Source organism: Candoia aspera, chromosome 1 (assembly GCF_035149785.1).
Source record: "Candoia aspera isolate rCanAsp1 chromosome 1, rCanAsp1.hap2, whole genome shotgun sequence".
NCBI classification, from domain to species: Eukaryota; Metazoa; Chordata; class Lepidosauria; order Squamata; family Boidae; genus Candoia; species Candoia aspera.
In genome coordinates this window covers 165,747,175-165,763,252 of record NC_086153.1, presented here as the reverse complement: position 1 = coordinate 165,763,252, position 16,078 = coordinate 165,747,175, and the positions used below count along the sequence as shown (strand labels likewise).

Below are 16,078 nucleotides of genomic sequence, written 5' to 3'. Positions count from 1 at the left end.
CTATTGATCTGTAAATATCACTTTACCCTTTGCTTGACAAAAGTTGCAAAATCACAAGATTTATTAAAGGGTGATCTCTTATTACCAAGGAAGTAATCATATACATTTCATGTAAAATCAATAGGTCCATGATATCACTAGATTTACTATTTGTATGTGTGTGTGTGTTATGTTAAGTATTAACAATGAATTACTTTTGTTCAGTTACACATCTCTAGATCTTTCTATGTTACAGTGTACTGGTGAACTATATTAGTAGGTTCTTATTTATTTTATTTTATAATAATAACAAAAAAGAAAAAACACAAAGGAACAAAACACAAAGGTATATACATTATTAAAAACAATTACATAACAAGTGCTTAAAAATTAAGTGGAAAAAATAGAAGAGAAAAAATGATAAAAAATAAAAATATATTAGTAGGTTTAACTTACCTGCTGTGATTTCATGTATGAAAATGTCTCATTCAGTATTGAGAGAAGGGGGTTGCAAATACTGGAGAAGAAAGACTTTTGGAGACTAAATAAAGTTTATATTTCAACACAATTTCCTTTTTTAAAAATTTTAAAATAGTAGACTATTTGCTGTTTTCCCAACTAACTTCTATAAGGATGCTGTTGCTACTGGTGCCCACTTTGGTAAGAAATTATACTAGAAGAGCAAGTTCTCATTCACTTAAATTTTCTAATCACATTTTAATGCTTAGTTTGACATACTGCAATATGAATTAATTCAGTGTAAAATATTGATAATTCATTGATCAATTAATTGATTTACATAATTATTAATAATTAATTAAGGTCCAGGAAGTGATTGATGGGAAAATAAGTATTTGGAATGTATCGAATCCACACTGACAGTGTTGGAAAACAGTGCAACTATGCTGTCATTTCCAAAAAAGGGCTGAAAGATCTAAAGCTTTTAGTATTGAGTGGGATTCGAAAGATGAATTCTCAAAAAAGTTCCTTTGGGAAAGAATATTAACTTATCATTTCCAATACATAAGAAGGAAGTAGTACAACAAAAACCCAGACTTATAATTTTAATCTTTACCTTTTTAAGAAAACCCTTATTCATAAATAAGAATGATTTTCAAAACAGAAAAACTTCAGAAATCTGAGTTGTTATCACTGTGTATATAGGATCAGATTGCAAAAATTGTTAATAACGGCTAACTGGGGCATTTCTTCCTGTGATCGGTGCTTTTTTATAGATGGGAATAATTCTCACTGAAACCAATGTATTTGCTTCTGATTATTCATGCAGAGTCTATATTTAGGCATTTACATGTGTGGTTAGAGTCTATTAAGGTGGGAGAACATATCAGATCCTTCCTAGATATATTGTCTTAGGGTTGACCTTGTGTAGGCATTATGCCATTGTGCTGCAAATCCCCCCCCCTTGAAAGTGCATGCAACATTACCATAAACATACAAAATGGGTGGGCTACACCATGATAACATCTTTCATCATTCTGCCACCTGCCCATTCCTCCCCCCTCAATTGATGTCACTGGTTATAGGAGACTGCCAGACAATATTAGGTTTGGAGGCTAGATTGGGAAGTTAAAAACAAGCTGCAAGAGGTCAGTGACAAAACATTTCCTATTAGAGCTAAGAAACCTGCAGGGATGTGTTTACAAAGTCATCACAAGTTGAACTCAAGTAATTTTTTAAAAGGATAGGAATTCATTATTTCTGGCCCTTTGGTCAATCTCCTTTTCACAAACATTTTCCAGTTTCATACAATCCTTTTTTCCCTTTATTTAATCCTAACATTGACTTGACCGCAGGATCCTCTAATCATATTGGCTAACATTAATTATAGTTCTTTCTCCAGTTTTCAAGAAGCTACCAAACTACTTAAATTTCATATGAATTTGTTCTACATTTTTAGATTTCAAAACAGCTGCATCATACAAATAGGCTTACATTTAAGATCTTTACTTATGCATCTAATTTTTCATTAATAAGGTTTAACTGTAGCATTTTTTATTTTTATGGACATCAGGAAAGATGAAGTCTAAAAAATATGTGTGCAACATTCAGTGGATAATAGTAATACATAAATGTAAAAAATTTAAATACCAAATATTTTAAAGGGAAATTTAATTGTATAAGAATTAAAATATGTAGGCAAATACACACACACTGTATATGTAGGTGTGTGTGTGTGTGAATATAAATGATTTTGGATTGATTTTTTTCTCCTTAATAACAGTTTTAGCACTTATCAGTAGGTGAAATGGGTTAGGAGAAGCAGCGTTCCTTCAAATACTTATTGCATGAGAACAGTGATGGGAGAAGGATATATCTCCACCTTTTGCTTGTGAGCACCCCTGAGACATCTGGTTGGTCACTATGAAAAATAAAATGCTGGATGTCTTGGCCTGATTCTGCAGGGCTATTCCTGGGTTCTTAGAGGGTTAGCTTTGCTTCAGAAGAAAAAGTTAATTTCTCTTTTAAAAATAATTAAATTTGAAACATGGGGTTGGCCTTTATTAAATGAAGATGATCTTAAATATTGGGCTGAGATGCATGTGCTGAAAAATAACTAATCTCTTTCTTATTTATTTTAAAGAGCCACATATGTGCTTATGGACATACATATCCATTATTCATCTTAATAAAAAGCAAATTCAAAAACCTTTCTAATAGCCTTGGAAACAACTCAAAGGGTTGAAGGCAAAAGTGTTCCTTTGATCCAGTAATAATCAAATTTCACATATTCATAAGTCCAGCTTGGAACAATCTGAAAATCTCCAAAATTGTTTGATTGTAATTTTTAATGGGATGGAAAAAATGTTATAAACATGTACAGGCTCCTAATTACCTCATGTAGATGTAATGCTCTAAAGATGTGTCTGAATACCAACTTGTTATAAAGTTGTCCCTTCAGGTAAAATATAAGATGTGGTAGAATGTATTTCAAAGAAAATAGTTCTTAGAAATATGAAACTATTTGTAGCTTTTATTTTATTTCCCTTTATTGAAAAAAGTATTATTTCCTGCTTTTTAACCTGTATGTTTTACCCAGTCTCTTTCTATCCAGCTTCTTCTAATTTTCTGTTCTTTTGAGCACCGAAAGGAGTAACCTATCAAGCTTTTGCTGGAGGATGTTATAAATGAAAATTTAATAGCCATTCCATCAGCTTTGTCAACTAGGTGAAGTGGTGTGTGCATGTTTTTAATTGCTAGGTTTAAAGCAAATTTAAATGTCATCCAGGAGATTTTGAAATCCAGTCATGATTCCTTAATAGTTTGTATATATAGCAGGCATTTTAAAACTTCTTTCTTTAGAGTATTTTTCTCCACAAAGCAGAATATTACTTTGCACTGGATTTCTTGCAGAATTTTGCTGAGTCTAATTAACAACTACGGCATCTAATTAAAAAAAAAGGCAATGAATTGCTGGGTTATAATCAAAGCTTCAACATTTAATATGTTGTTTTTAACAAAAAAAAATAACATACAAAGTATTATTTATAATCATGGAAGATTACTGCCTACATGTGTATACCGTAAGTATAAAATTCATGTCATTTTTTGCACTAGTGTGTATCGTAAGGCCTCTAGGTTGAACTGAATTGAATTGTTGGTAATCCTTCCCAGCATTTGAAGACTATCTAATCCAAGTTTCTGTGTTGAACTATTTATTTCACAGATGTATATCCTACTTGATAGCATAAATCCTCAAAATAGGTCATATGCTGTCTTTTTGTTTGTTTGTTTGTTTTACTCAATTCACAGAGCAACTGGTGATAGATAACTCTGTGATGAGAGAGTGGACAATTGAGCAGCAGAAGGTTCCCTAGGACTCATTTTCAGAATTCAGAGGAGCCCTGCTTAGCACTTCTTCAATGCCCTCACCTGCCTACAAATGTACCTGCCTACAAATGGGGAAGTTTAGAGTCCTTGGTGCTCTCTGAGCCTTGGTGTTTTCTTGCAGATGTTTCATTGCCAGGCAATGAAATCTTCAGTGCGAACCAGGGGAAGTTGCTACAGCTGATAGCCTTCTATGTGTGAGCTTATCCCATGACAGCAATCCTGGAATGAACCAAGAAGCCAAATTGTCTGTTAGAGAATTGCCATTGAATAAGCTTAAGGAAGCATAAAAAGGAGGTTTGTGCTTGGAGTAGTATGGACACTGGGGTGCCCAAATGGTTATATGAAGGGCAAGTAAAGTAAGGCATCAGACCCAGCAGGTCCTGTCATGGCACAATGGCCCTAGCAAATGCTGCAAATATGTCAGTTGCTGACCTTGACCAGGCCCCCTTCCATACTCAGGCATGCCCAACAGTTTGGCTTAGGAAATCCTAGGAAAGGCTTCTTGAGATGGACAAGTCTTTACCAAGAATTGTTAAAAAGTGATTGCACAACAAAAGTCTAGTTTACAAGAAATGCCATGCTATCCCTTTTACATCTTTGTTTTTAACTGACTGCATCTCTCTCTCTCTCTCTCTCTCTCTCTCCCAAGAATGTATTTGCTCCTTTTCCCTTTTCTGGAGGGTTCCGCTGCTGTTCTTTGATAATGTAGGGTTTGTATTTCTAAAGATGAGTAGGAGGTACCTGTAATCAGCAGCCTACTTGAAATGGAGATCAACCTGACAAGTAAATCTGTTACAGCCATTGCAGATCAGCAGTTAGATACAAAGTGGGGAAGGCAATTTAACCTGGTGACTTCTCCTGTATGAAAAAGAATGCAAGGTGCTGATACAGCACTTGTACAAGCAGGTTGCTGTTACTTCTCTACCCATCAGATATCATATTTGATATCTCACTGACCAACAGTTGAAATATTGTTTTCTCTCAAAGCTGCCTTCCCCAAACTAGTGTCCTCAAGATACGCTTGATTATACTTTCCATAATTGCCAGCCACAGATCAGGTATTAGGTTGAGGAAGGATAAAGAAGACCATGGTCACTAAACCCTGAAGCCCAGCATTGCCCAGTGATGAAGTAGAACTTTAAGTACTGATTCGTACTGGCATCTGGAAGCATTATCTCTTCTTAGGAGGTACTCAAGGAAATAAGAGGATGTAAACCATCTCCTGCCCAATAATACTTAACTTTTGTTGTTTCCCTAATGGCCTGCCTATATATTCTTGATATCTGCCTTTAAAGATTAATCCATTTTTTGCTATTTCATGCAATCTTTCTATTCTTTTTTATGAAACCTTTTTAGTTTTATTCAGTTGCTCGAATATATTTCATTAATATAATTCTAACATCCTAGTCCACTCTATATGACATCACAATTACTTGTGTTGAAAGGATTGTACTTTTATACACTGATTCCCAGTTTGGGATGACAGCTGGAAGGATATTTGACGCTATGTTAAATCTACACATCATTACTTTATACTATCTTCATCTAAGTAAGCTGTCCTAGTTACTGTTAGTTACTTCACTTCACTCTAGACACAGAATGATATGTATATTTTTGTGATATTAAAGCAATTTCAATCATTGGCTGATAGCATACTGATTCATGGGAAATCTGTTGGGTAACTAGTTTTACTTCTTTCATACCAGGTATGTTGATGCTATGATATAATCTTCTTCTTCCTGTATTCTTTTTCCTATAACCCTAAACTCCTGTGTTCCAGGCATAGCTGCAGTTCCAACATGTTTTTCTCATTATAACTTGTCCTGCAATGGTAATTTTTGTTTCCATTCTGTTGTATAGAATAGAATGGGCATTACTATGCATGCATCTGAATTGTGTTATCTATCCTTTTCTCAGTCTGATTATACATCTTTGCCTCTTAATATCTACAGACTTGCTCTTGATGTCAGAATAAATTCCTTTAATTTTTCAGGCAATATCTTTCCTGACAGTATATGCAGATGTAAGCAGTGGTTTGTAATGTTCAGGGATTCTAGGGATTCAGACTGAAAAGATTCAGATTGAAAGGAAATGAGCAAACTAATGGATGTGTTTGAAGTAGAGATGTATAATCAGTTTCTAAATTAACATCCAATTAAAAGACTATAGATAAATCCCTTGGTAGTTAGTTCTTCAAGCAGGCATAGTTGTGCATATGAAAAAAAATATTTTCCTAATGAAGAAGTCTCTTTTTTTAAAAAAAATGTGTGTCCTAAAATTTACTTGGAACAGTCTCACACATCAGAGTTAGTACCTCATGCATTCATCAAAAGTGTGAGGAGGAAGCAGGATGGCACTTGCTGGGTGCACTTGAAGTACTTTTGGGTGGCTGCACATTCAGCATCAATATGAAGGGACCTTCAGTGGGAAACCTAATGGCCAGGATATCCACTTGTATTGAGGAGCTCATGTATACAAGACTCCTTCAGAGGAATGCTGAAAGTTAATGTCTGTAGGAAGGCTTGGCATCAAGAGTATAATTGGAAGGATTAGATTGTCAATAATAGTCATTTTTTCCAAAGGAAGAAAATTCTTCTTTGTGATAGAGATGAGCAAATTACTCGATTCCAGAAAGTTATCTGGTAGTTGTTTATTTTTGTTTTAGAATTAAGGACATCATTTATCATATACATTTTAATAACTCTTCTGCTAGCAGAATGAAAACTATTTGTCAATGCTTAGCAGTACAAAATGTTTAAATAATTTGTGTATTTGGCTAATAAATGAGTAACAATAATATTTGAGCACACATCACTTAACCAGTTGCAAAGGTAGATAAAGGAATCTCTAAATTTTACATTTACAAGGTCCTGCAACGAAGGCATTGTAAGTTACTCTTTCTGGGCACCACAGGTTCAGACAGCCCTGATCTTAAAGAGAACCGCAACATGGACAACATTTCACCTAAAGATGGGACTGTGCAAGGTGCTGGGGAGGGGAATCAGCTCCCCAATGGTGGTGGCACCAGCAGTAGGAAGCGGCTGTTGGAAGAGGGGAGCAATGGTCACTCCAAGTTCCGCCCAAAGAAGAAGAAGAAAACTCCAGGTCCAGTGCTGCCCAAGAATGCCCTGATGCAGCTGAATGAAATCAAGCCTGGCTTACAGTACAAGCTTCTCTCCCAAACAGGACCAGTCCATGCTCCAATTTTTGTGATGGCAGTAGAAGTTAACGGGCAGGTGTTTGAAGGGTCTGGCCCTACGAAAAAGAAGGCAAAACTCCATGCAGCTGAGAAGGCTCTGAGGTCCTTTGTTCAGTTTCCTAATGCATCAGAAGCTCATCTAGCAATGGGAAGAACTCTTTCGGTAAATACAGACTTTACTTCCGACCAGGCCGATTTCTCAGACACGCTCTTCAATGGGTTTGAAAATCCAGTTCAGTCTGATCATTCCTTTTATTTGGAATCCAATGGAGATGGTTCCTTTAGCTCCAGTGCAGATTTCAGCCTCTCATCAGCTGTGGCTAGTAGCCTTATCCAGTCATCTCTCCCTGCCCCATCACCATACACGTCAACAAGTGGGAAGAATCCAGTGATGATACTAAATGAACTTCGACCAGGGTTAAAATATGATTTTATTTCAGAAAGTGGAGAGAGTCATGCTAAGAATTTTGTAATGGCTGTGTCAGTGGATGGCCAAACTTTTGAAGGATCTGGACGGAACAAAAAACTTGCAAAGGCTCGGGCAGCTCAGTCAGCTCTTGCATCTCTGTTTAATATGCAGTTGGACCAAACACCATCTCACCAACCTATTCCTAGTGAGGGACTCCAGTTACACTTGCCACAGGTGAGAAAACATGTTTATGATACAAGTTTTTACAGTGCTGGGATAGTTTTTTATCATAATTCCAATTAAAGTTATAAAATTCTTGTATACTGCTGATACATTTCTGCCAGGTCTCGTAATTATATTTTGTGTTTATTGCTGTTGGAAAGTTAATTTTTTTAGTCCTGAGAATATTTTATATTGCTAAGAAAATAGATATAGTGACGCTGAGCCTTAGGTATGATTGTATCAATTCTTTTTTTGATGCAAAGTGAAAGATGTTTAGGATAGGGTGAAACTACTGTTATGACATTGTACTGTCATTATGAGCCAACTTAACTGTATCCTTCACAGTGATGCTGTTTGCCAGAAAGCTACAGGTATTTTGTATAACATAATAATGCCTTGCCAAAATCAGTTTGTGAGTCATGTAACTGCCTGTAGGTAGGCAAGACTGGAGATGACTCACCTAGGTGGTAGTAGTCGCTTCCTTACGAGCATTTCACCTTGTGTGCTGCTACCAACACTGATATTCAGTCACCCATTTCATCTTTTTTCCCCATAGAGGTGATGGCTGCTATTTCTTTAAATGAAGGATAGTAAAGAATAGCCCTCAAATACATTGCTTCCCTGTCTGCATATGGTAATATTGAAGGACACTGCTTGTACCATCACCCGGTCAAATGTTCCTTTTCTTCCATTGTCCATATAGGAGCTGAACCTGCCCTGTCTCTATCCCTGGACACATTTGATTTTTGGACATTTTGATCCAATGAGGGTTACAGATGCAGTATTGCTAAAACAATGGTAGTTCTCTGTGTAATGTTACAAACAACATTTGTTCTCATTGTTTCTGTAATGCCCCTCAACTCAACACTATGGCCACCTGCTTACTGTAGAGGAAAGGCCAAGAACCCTGGAATGCTGGACCAAGAGCTGTCTGAACCCTTGGAGGTGTTGTCACCCGCCTCTTCTTGTCATGTTAGATCTTCATGAGACTTATGAGACAGAGAACAAATTCGTATCTTCCAGTTCAGTGCAATTTTGCTCATACAGGTAGATTTTTAAAGTTTATTTGCTACAGTAGACTCTCAGTTAACCGGAGCTCAAGCAACCAGCACTCTCAAGCAACTGACACAAAAATTGAACCAGAAAAAAACCCACACCCTCAAACAACCAGAAAAGGCACTCTCAAGCAAGGGGCAAAAAAAATCTGTATCTCTCTGCTGCCATCTAGTGGGTATTAGGGTTTAATAGTAACTCTCAAGCAACCAGAAACTACATTTATCCAACACCTACCAATCCCCACGGGTGCTCGTTAACTGAGTCTACTGTACTTGTTTATTGAGTGACTAGGGATGAGATATAATTCAGCCGAAATAAAATTAGTGTAAACAGTGATAAATTAAAGCATTAGAGTTAAAAATAATAAAAAGCCAGTTTGGTCTAGTGGTTAAGGTGCTGGGCTAGAAACCAGGAGACTGAGGGTTCTAGTCCCACCTTAGGCATGTAAGCCAGCTGGGTGACCTTGGGCCAGTCCCTCTCTCTGAGCCCAACTCACCTCACAGGGTTGTTGTTGTGGGGAAAATAGGAGGAGGAAGGAGTATTAGGTATGTTCTCTGCCTTGAGTTATTTATAAAAATAATTAAGGCAGGATAAAAATTAAATAAATAACATCACAGAGATAAAACTATTTAAAACCAGAGCATAGCAGCAAAGGAAAACAAAAGTTCTGAAAGAATTTAAAAAATAATAATTTCTGACACTGAAAAAAAATAACAGAGTAGGCGGTAGACAGCACTCCTTGGGAGACACACTCTTGCAGGTTGAGGCGGGGAGTTATAAATCAGAAAGTCTGTTCCCAAGTTGCCACCTATGTGAAGAAACATTGAGTAGAGTCACCAATGTGGATCTCAGAGTTCAGCTATGTATACACGTGAAGGACTCCTTCAAATACTGCAGGAGCTAAAGAAATAAAATTCTAAAATCTCAGCCCCATTTTTTATGAAATTCATCCTGTCACATTTGTCTATGTCCTGTCCATCATAAGCCAGTGGAAAGCGAAAAGCAGATTTTTGAAAAGCAGTGTTACTCTTTACAGTGTAACTGTAAATTTAATACAGTTCACCATCTCATAAAGAGCTAACTTTCCTGCAAATTTCATTCCATTTTGATTTTTTAAAAAAAGATTATAGGTGTTCATGTTTTGCCATGCAAAAAAGGGAGGCCTGAGCTGTTTTTCCAAACATACCGGATCATCCCAAGACAGCCCATAGTGTATCATGTCAATTCTGGAGTTCTGGATTATTTATTTTATTTATTTATTTTCTATCCCACCTTTATTATTTCTATAAATAACTCAAGGTGGTGAACATACCTAATACTCCTTCCTCCTCCTATTTTCCCCACAACAACAACCCTGTGAGGTGGGTTGGGCTGAGAGAGAGTGACTGGCCCAAGGTCACCCAGCTAGCTTTCAGGCCTAAGGTGGGACTAGAACTTAGTTAGATTAGTTGGCCTCTGCATCCTCCAAATTTCCCACAGAAGTGAACCCAGCAAACAAGCAAGTCAGTTTCATTATTCAAATCAGGCCTAAATCTTTCAAATATTCAATTGCTCCTTAGCCAAAAGTTTAAGAAGTATAGTATTCCCCCCCCCAACACTCCCTGAATAACTCTGTGAATAAGAGAGAACCAGGAAAAAAAATTAAAAACTGCATGGAGTTCCACGTTTCATAATAGTGCCACAGATGTTTATATATTCCCCGTCATAAATACTTGAAAAATGGAAGATTTGTTATTGATCATCATACAAATATATGAACTGATTTAGGCTAAGTGGCTTGACTTACAAGGTTGGGAGTTGCAAATGAGAAAGTTTACCATTCCTTTTATTTCCTTCCTACCCAACTTCTTTTCTCTATTGCCAGAGCTTCAAACTGAACGCTTTTTCCTCCATTGTTGGTTTTTAGCAAGTGTTGCTCTGCCTTGCCTCATGTCTTCCCCATACAAATCTGCCATGCATTTTGGGAAACACACACACAAGTACAGACCCATATCCTCTTACTGCTTTTTGGAATGAATGGGTATTCTTTTTGCTGTACACCATTCAACCTCTCCTTCCTTACTATTCCTGCTAACACATATGCAGGAAATGAAACAAAATACAGAAATTTGCATTGGCAATAATTTTAAGCTATGATTTCACATAGTGCAATCTTGTGACCACTTTCCATGTTATACTGAAGGGCAGTCTTGCACCCAGCCATTTGTTACATCTCTCTGAACAAATGTGCCACATAACCCATTCAGAATTTTAAATTGTTTTGCATTTAATATAGCCAGCTGGATTCAGAGACAACCAGTTTGGTGTAGCAATTAAGGCACCAGGCCAGAAACCGGGAGACTGTGAGTTCTAGTCCCTCCTTAGGCACAAAGCCAGCTGGTTGACCTTGGGCCAGTCACTGTCTCTCAGCTCTAGGAAGCAGGCAAAGGTGATCCACTTCTGAAAAACCTTGCCAAGAAAACTGCAGGGACTTGTCCAGACAGTCACTAGGAGTCAAAAACTGACCTGAAGGCAATACCTACATACATATGTACATAAATGCAGAGACAGAGGAATCACAGAGTTAATTGTGTACAGTCCAGATTGTTGGATGTAATGGCATCCTTGCAATTTAAAATTTTAAAAATATTAGAATAGGTCATGTCTAGGAAAAACCTGGCCTATGTTAGCCCAATTCAGTTGGAACTCAGTGCTTGAGATTACGGAAAATAAAGTTACAGTTCTTAGAATATCATAAATGTACATCACAGGTATTTTATTAGAAATACATTATTTGTTTCTAAATGAATTCAGCATTAAATTACCAAAGTTTTTTCCTTTTGACAGTTAGTAATGTTGTGTTCTTTTAAAAGGGGAGATTATTTGAATGATTAAAAAATGCAGAATTTGTAATACTTTTTACCTATGTTCTGGGAGGTATTAGGCAGCAGTTAGTAAGCAACTTGGAAGCATTTGTCCTATATTAAAAAGAAGAATGCTCTCTTTCCTTATTGCTTGACCACTATTTAAACAATTGACAGTATTATCTTTGAACTGGCCAATTCTGGATTTCCTTCAGCAACATGAAAGATTAGGCTAATAACTAACCAGATAACTGTCATTTTCATATGTTAGGTTATTTCCTTCCCTATACATCATTTTTTGTTTATATTTAATGTGTACTTCATAGTTATCCGCTCTACTCAATAGTTTACTGTGATAATTTTAACTTACTCTGATTTTTTAAAATAACCTTTTATTCTTAAAGTATTTGAAATACTCTACGAACTTGGCATTTTATGTGGTTTTGATAAAAAATAAAACATAGATACTACTGAATGTCTTCAATTATAATGGACTTAGGAATGACCTTTGTGAAGCAGTATCTTGTTTTAAATCAGAGTTTATACTTTTATGATTTTTTTTAGCCAAATATGTATGTAATCCATAGTCATTACTTTTTAATTCCTCAAAAAGTTTTAAAGCAGTGGCCAGAACAATGCTAAGATATGCATCTTACAGTTTCAGATTATCTGTTCTGTTCTAAGGGCTGCCCCAGAAGATAGCATCATAATTCAACGCAAATGCATGAATTCATTTTAACATTGTAAAGGCAGGTTTTTAGTGTTCATTTTAAAGTAAGAAATAGGTCTGTGTTGCTGAACTGTCCAACATACCAATATGACTTTTGCAGGTTTTAGCTGATGCTGTTGCACGCTTGGTCGTAGAGAAATTCAGCGATTTGACAGATAACTTTACATCACCTCATGCACGTAGAAAAGTGCTAGCTGGTGTTGTCATGACAACAGGTAAAAACTAAACAAGACCAACCTGCCATTCAACTGGGTTCTTTATCCCCTTGTTTGTATACAAAATAAAGTGATGAAGGTAAATAGATATTTCCCCTTTCTTTCCCATATTTAACAATGTGAAATCTCTTCATGCCAAAAATTATAATTAGCAATTCAGATTTAATTTCATAATCTCTAAATGTTATATTTTAATATTAACTATTACTGGGTATGTGTACATATGCATGCAAATCATTGTTTTTATTTTCAATTTTAAAATCCTCTTTGTCTGTTGCTTAATCATATACATGAAGTAGCTATTTGTAATAATCAAATAGTATATTATCCCAAATTATACATATAAAATTTTTAACAATAGCAATTCTATTAAATGTATAGCTTAAATGATACATTGACAGTTTCATTGTTAAAATGTTGTTATTATCATGTATATATTATCCATGATATATTCAGTACTAAAAGGATAAACGTGTTTTGAACTACAATAAACAATTTCTCACCCCAACAGATTGGAAATTCACTGACTTAAATACATTCTGTTGGCATAGCACCTATGATCCATACCCATGTGGCTGTCCCATAAACTGAATGGATTATGGCACTAGTGAAAGAAATTATATTTTGAGAGAGAAAGAGGTTGCAGAAGGCAGAGAAAAGGAATAAGCAACTCTCCTAAATTCTCTGAATTCTGGAAAGTTTTCTGTTTTGTAGTTAGATGCCCGTGTTCCATTCAAAAATATTCCAGTTAGCTAACAATTATAAAGTACAAGTACATTTACTTTTAATCCATTTATTAAAAAAACATATAAATAAAAATGGTGATAATTAAAAAAAACCTGCCAGTTTAAATCCATAGTTAATGTCATTTCATATTTGCTCAAGTTCCACAAATCCAGAAATTAGAATCTGATACTTTAGATGATGTTCCCCATAAACAAATTTGCTGTCCTGAACTGCATGATAAATTCAACTCATAGTTTAATTGTTAGAACTCAGATGGAACAAAAAACGCCTGAGGCCACAGACTTCATGGAAGGAGACTACATAATTCTTCTCTAAAATTGACACACTTTCACACAGCCCCACTAAATGTGATATGGAGGGTTTGGATTTAAATAATGAGCTTGGTCTCTGTTGTATTTAGTCTGAGTCTAGTAATGACTTAATTGTATGGAAATTTTCAGTCAGTTCAAGAAATGCATGTAGCTTTATGATTTGACAAAATAAAGTGTGAAATCCAGACCATGCAGATTAATAGTTTGCTCAGTTTTATATGATTCCAAAATTTGAAAGGCAATCCATACAAAATCAGTTGTTATGACTTCATTTTCACCCCAACTTCAAGTATTTGTGATTGATGTAGAGTTGAGAATTATTTAGTCCAATATTTTTATTAGATAGTGCCCATTAAGCCACATGTTTAAGCTGATTCGGGAAAAACAAACTTTCTGTAAGTCCTTTCTCCTGAAACTGATTTTCCAGGTACTGATGTGAAAGACGCTCAGGTTATAAGTGTTTCTACAGGAACAAAATGTATTAACGGAGAATATATGAGTGACCGTGGTCTTGCTTTGAATGATTGCCATGCAGAAATTATAGCTCGGAGATGCCTACTTAAATTTCTTTATACACAACTTGAACTGCATTTAAGGTAAGTTCAGAGGACTTTCTCACTGCTGAGGCAAGTTCCATCAGTCACACCATGGATAGGATCACAGATTATTTTGTTCATGCAAATTTTCTAATGCTGGAAAAATGGTTTGATCTGACACTTTCAGATGATAACAGTTGAATTAATGCTTCTTTCCATCTCTGAGATAACACATCTAGGAATCCATTTTGTTTTACTGTCAGCTTTAATGGAGTGGCATTCTATAGATTTTTAGGAGGTTGCTCTTAGACAGGTGAGGGGATCTTCAGTCTTTCAATAATTTATACAATAATCTCAATATTTAACCAGTGATTTTTGCTTTGGTTGTATTCCGTCTTAAATATTGCAGTACTATCCATGTAATATTACACTTCAAAATTTCTGGGAATCGCAATTGGTGCAAAATGCAGTAGTTTGGCTGCTAGCCAGTATAAGCTACAAATATAACATCTTACTGAATGTTCTGTACTAGTTTGCCAGTTGCTTTTTGGGCACAAGTTAAGATGTTAGTACTTTCAAAGCTGCAAGTATCTGCAGGAAGAGCAAGGGGGCAAATGATGTTAGGATACATGTAGGTAATTGTGATTTTCATGATGAAGTCATCATACCTATAATGATTTTAGCACCATCACATTATGCTGCAGATGCTATTGCTATTGTTTAAAGCCCAAAACACCTGGTCCACGACTATCTGAAGGACCATCTCTTTTGTTATGGGACCTGACTAGATACAAAGATCAGAAGGAGGTGCCCTTCTGAAGTTCCCTAAGGTGTTAGAGGCTTATTTATTTGGCAAGCAGGAAATCTTCTCTTCCAAGCTATGAAATGCACAGACTGAGGATTTATGTTTGATGCTCACTCCCTCTGAATTTTGAAAATCTTTGAAGTAACATCTCTTTCCCCAAGCTTTTAATTGTTAAGAAATGGTTAATTTATATGTTTAAGATTTTTTTGTTTTAATTATTGTCAGCTACCCTGAGTGCTAATTTAACTGAAAGATAGGATTGAATAAATAAACAAGGAATAATGCATCAATTGAATAAAATAAATAATGCATGCTCTGCACGAATTGTGGCATGAGGCTCTTCACAAGAGATTTTTCTCTTCATAATGCATAATGCATCACATGGACATTCTAGGAAATTATTGAAGGGAAGCTTGAATTAGAACAATCCTTTTCATATGTATACATGTGTGTGTGTGTGTGTGTATAGAGAGAATGAATATAAAAGTAAATTTATTTTGTCATTTTTAAGGAATTCATAATATGGAGGGTTCATATTGAATGAATGAGATGAAAACATATGCAGGAGCTGAAATGTACATCAGCAGTCATATGATCACAAGGATCCATAGGTGAATGTTGGATGGAACGCCAAGATGTCATAGATAGATATATGAAATCATTTTAAATAATTTGAGGCAAATTGGATGATCTCTTGTCTTCTGAGGAAGCAAGAACATTAATACCTATCTTATCTTAATCCCCAAAGGGAAAGATTTCTATTCTTAAAGGCCTGGAAGCTTCTCACGATTATTAACTTTTATATTAATCATAATCAAAATAATTTTATTCAAATATGCAGGATGCAAATAGTATCATCCAAATACTGCTATAGAGCAGTATATCTTAATTTTTTTCTCTCAGGACCTCTTCATCCTTTTAGTTTTAAAAATTATGGAGGACCCCAAAATAACTTGTATGGGTTATATTTATCAATATTTACTGTATTAAAAATTAAAATTGACGCATGTGCTACCACTACTGCTTCTCACAATTGTTTGATGGGATTTTAATATAGTATCATTTTTCAATATAGGCTGGCAAATAATTTTGATTTTGAGGACCTCTCAGAGAGTCTTGGGGAACCCCCCAGGGTCCTAAGACCACACTTTAATAAAAACTGCTACAGAGAAAATAA

At 35.6% G+C, this 16,078-nt stretch overlaps 1 protein-coding gene across 2 annotated transcripts in view; it reads left to right on the top strand.

The window, feature by feature from the left end:
• ADARB1 (adenosine deaminase RNA specific B1) overlaps nucleotides 1–16,078 on the top strand; it is an 81,766-nt gene that overhangs the window by 33,145 nt on the left and 32,543 nt on the right. For both annotated transcript variants that reach the window (XM_063317786.1, XM_063317785.1), the window contains 3 exons: nucleotides 6,742–7,670; nucleotides 12,388–12,502; nucleotides 13,988–14,156. In XM_063317786.1, the coding sequence (XP_063173856.1) occupies nucleotides 6,742–7,670; nucleotides 12,388–12,502; nucleotides 13,988–14,156 (1,213 nt within the window). The remainder of the gene's footprint in view (nucleotides 1–6,741; nucleotides 7,671–12,387; nucleotides 12,503–13,987; nucleotides 14,157–16,078) is intronic.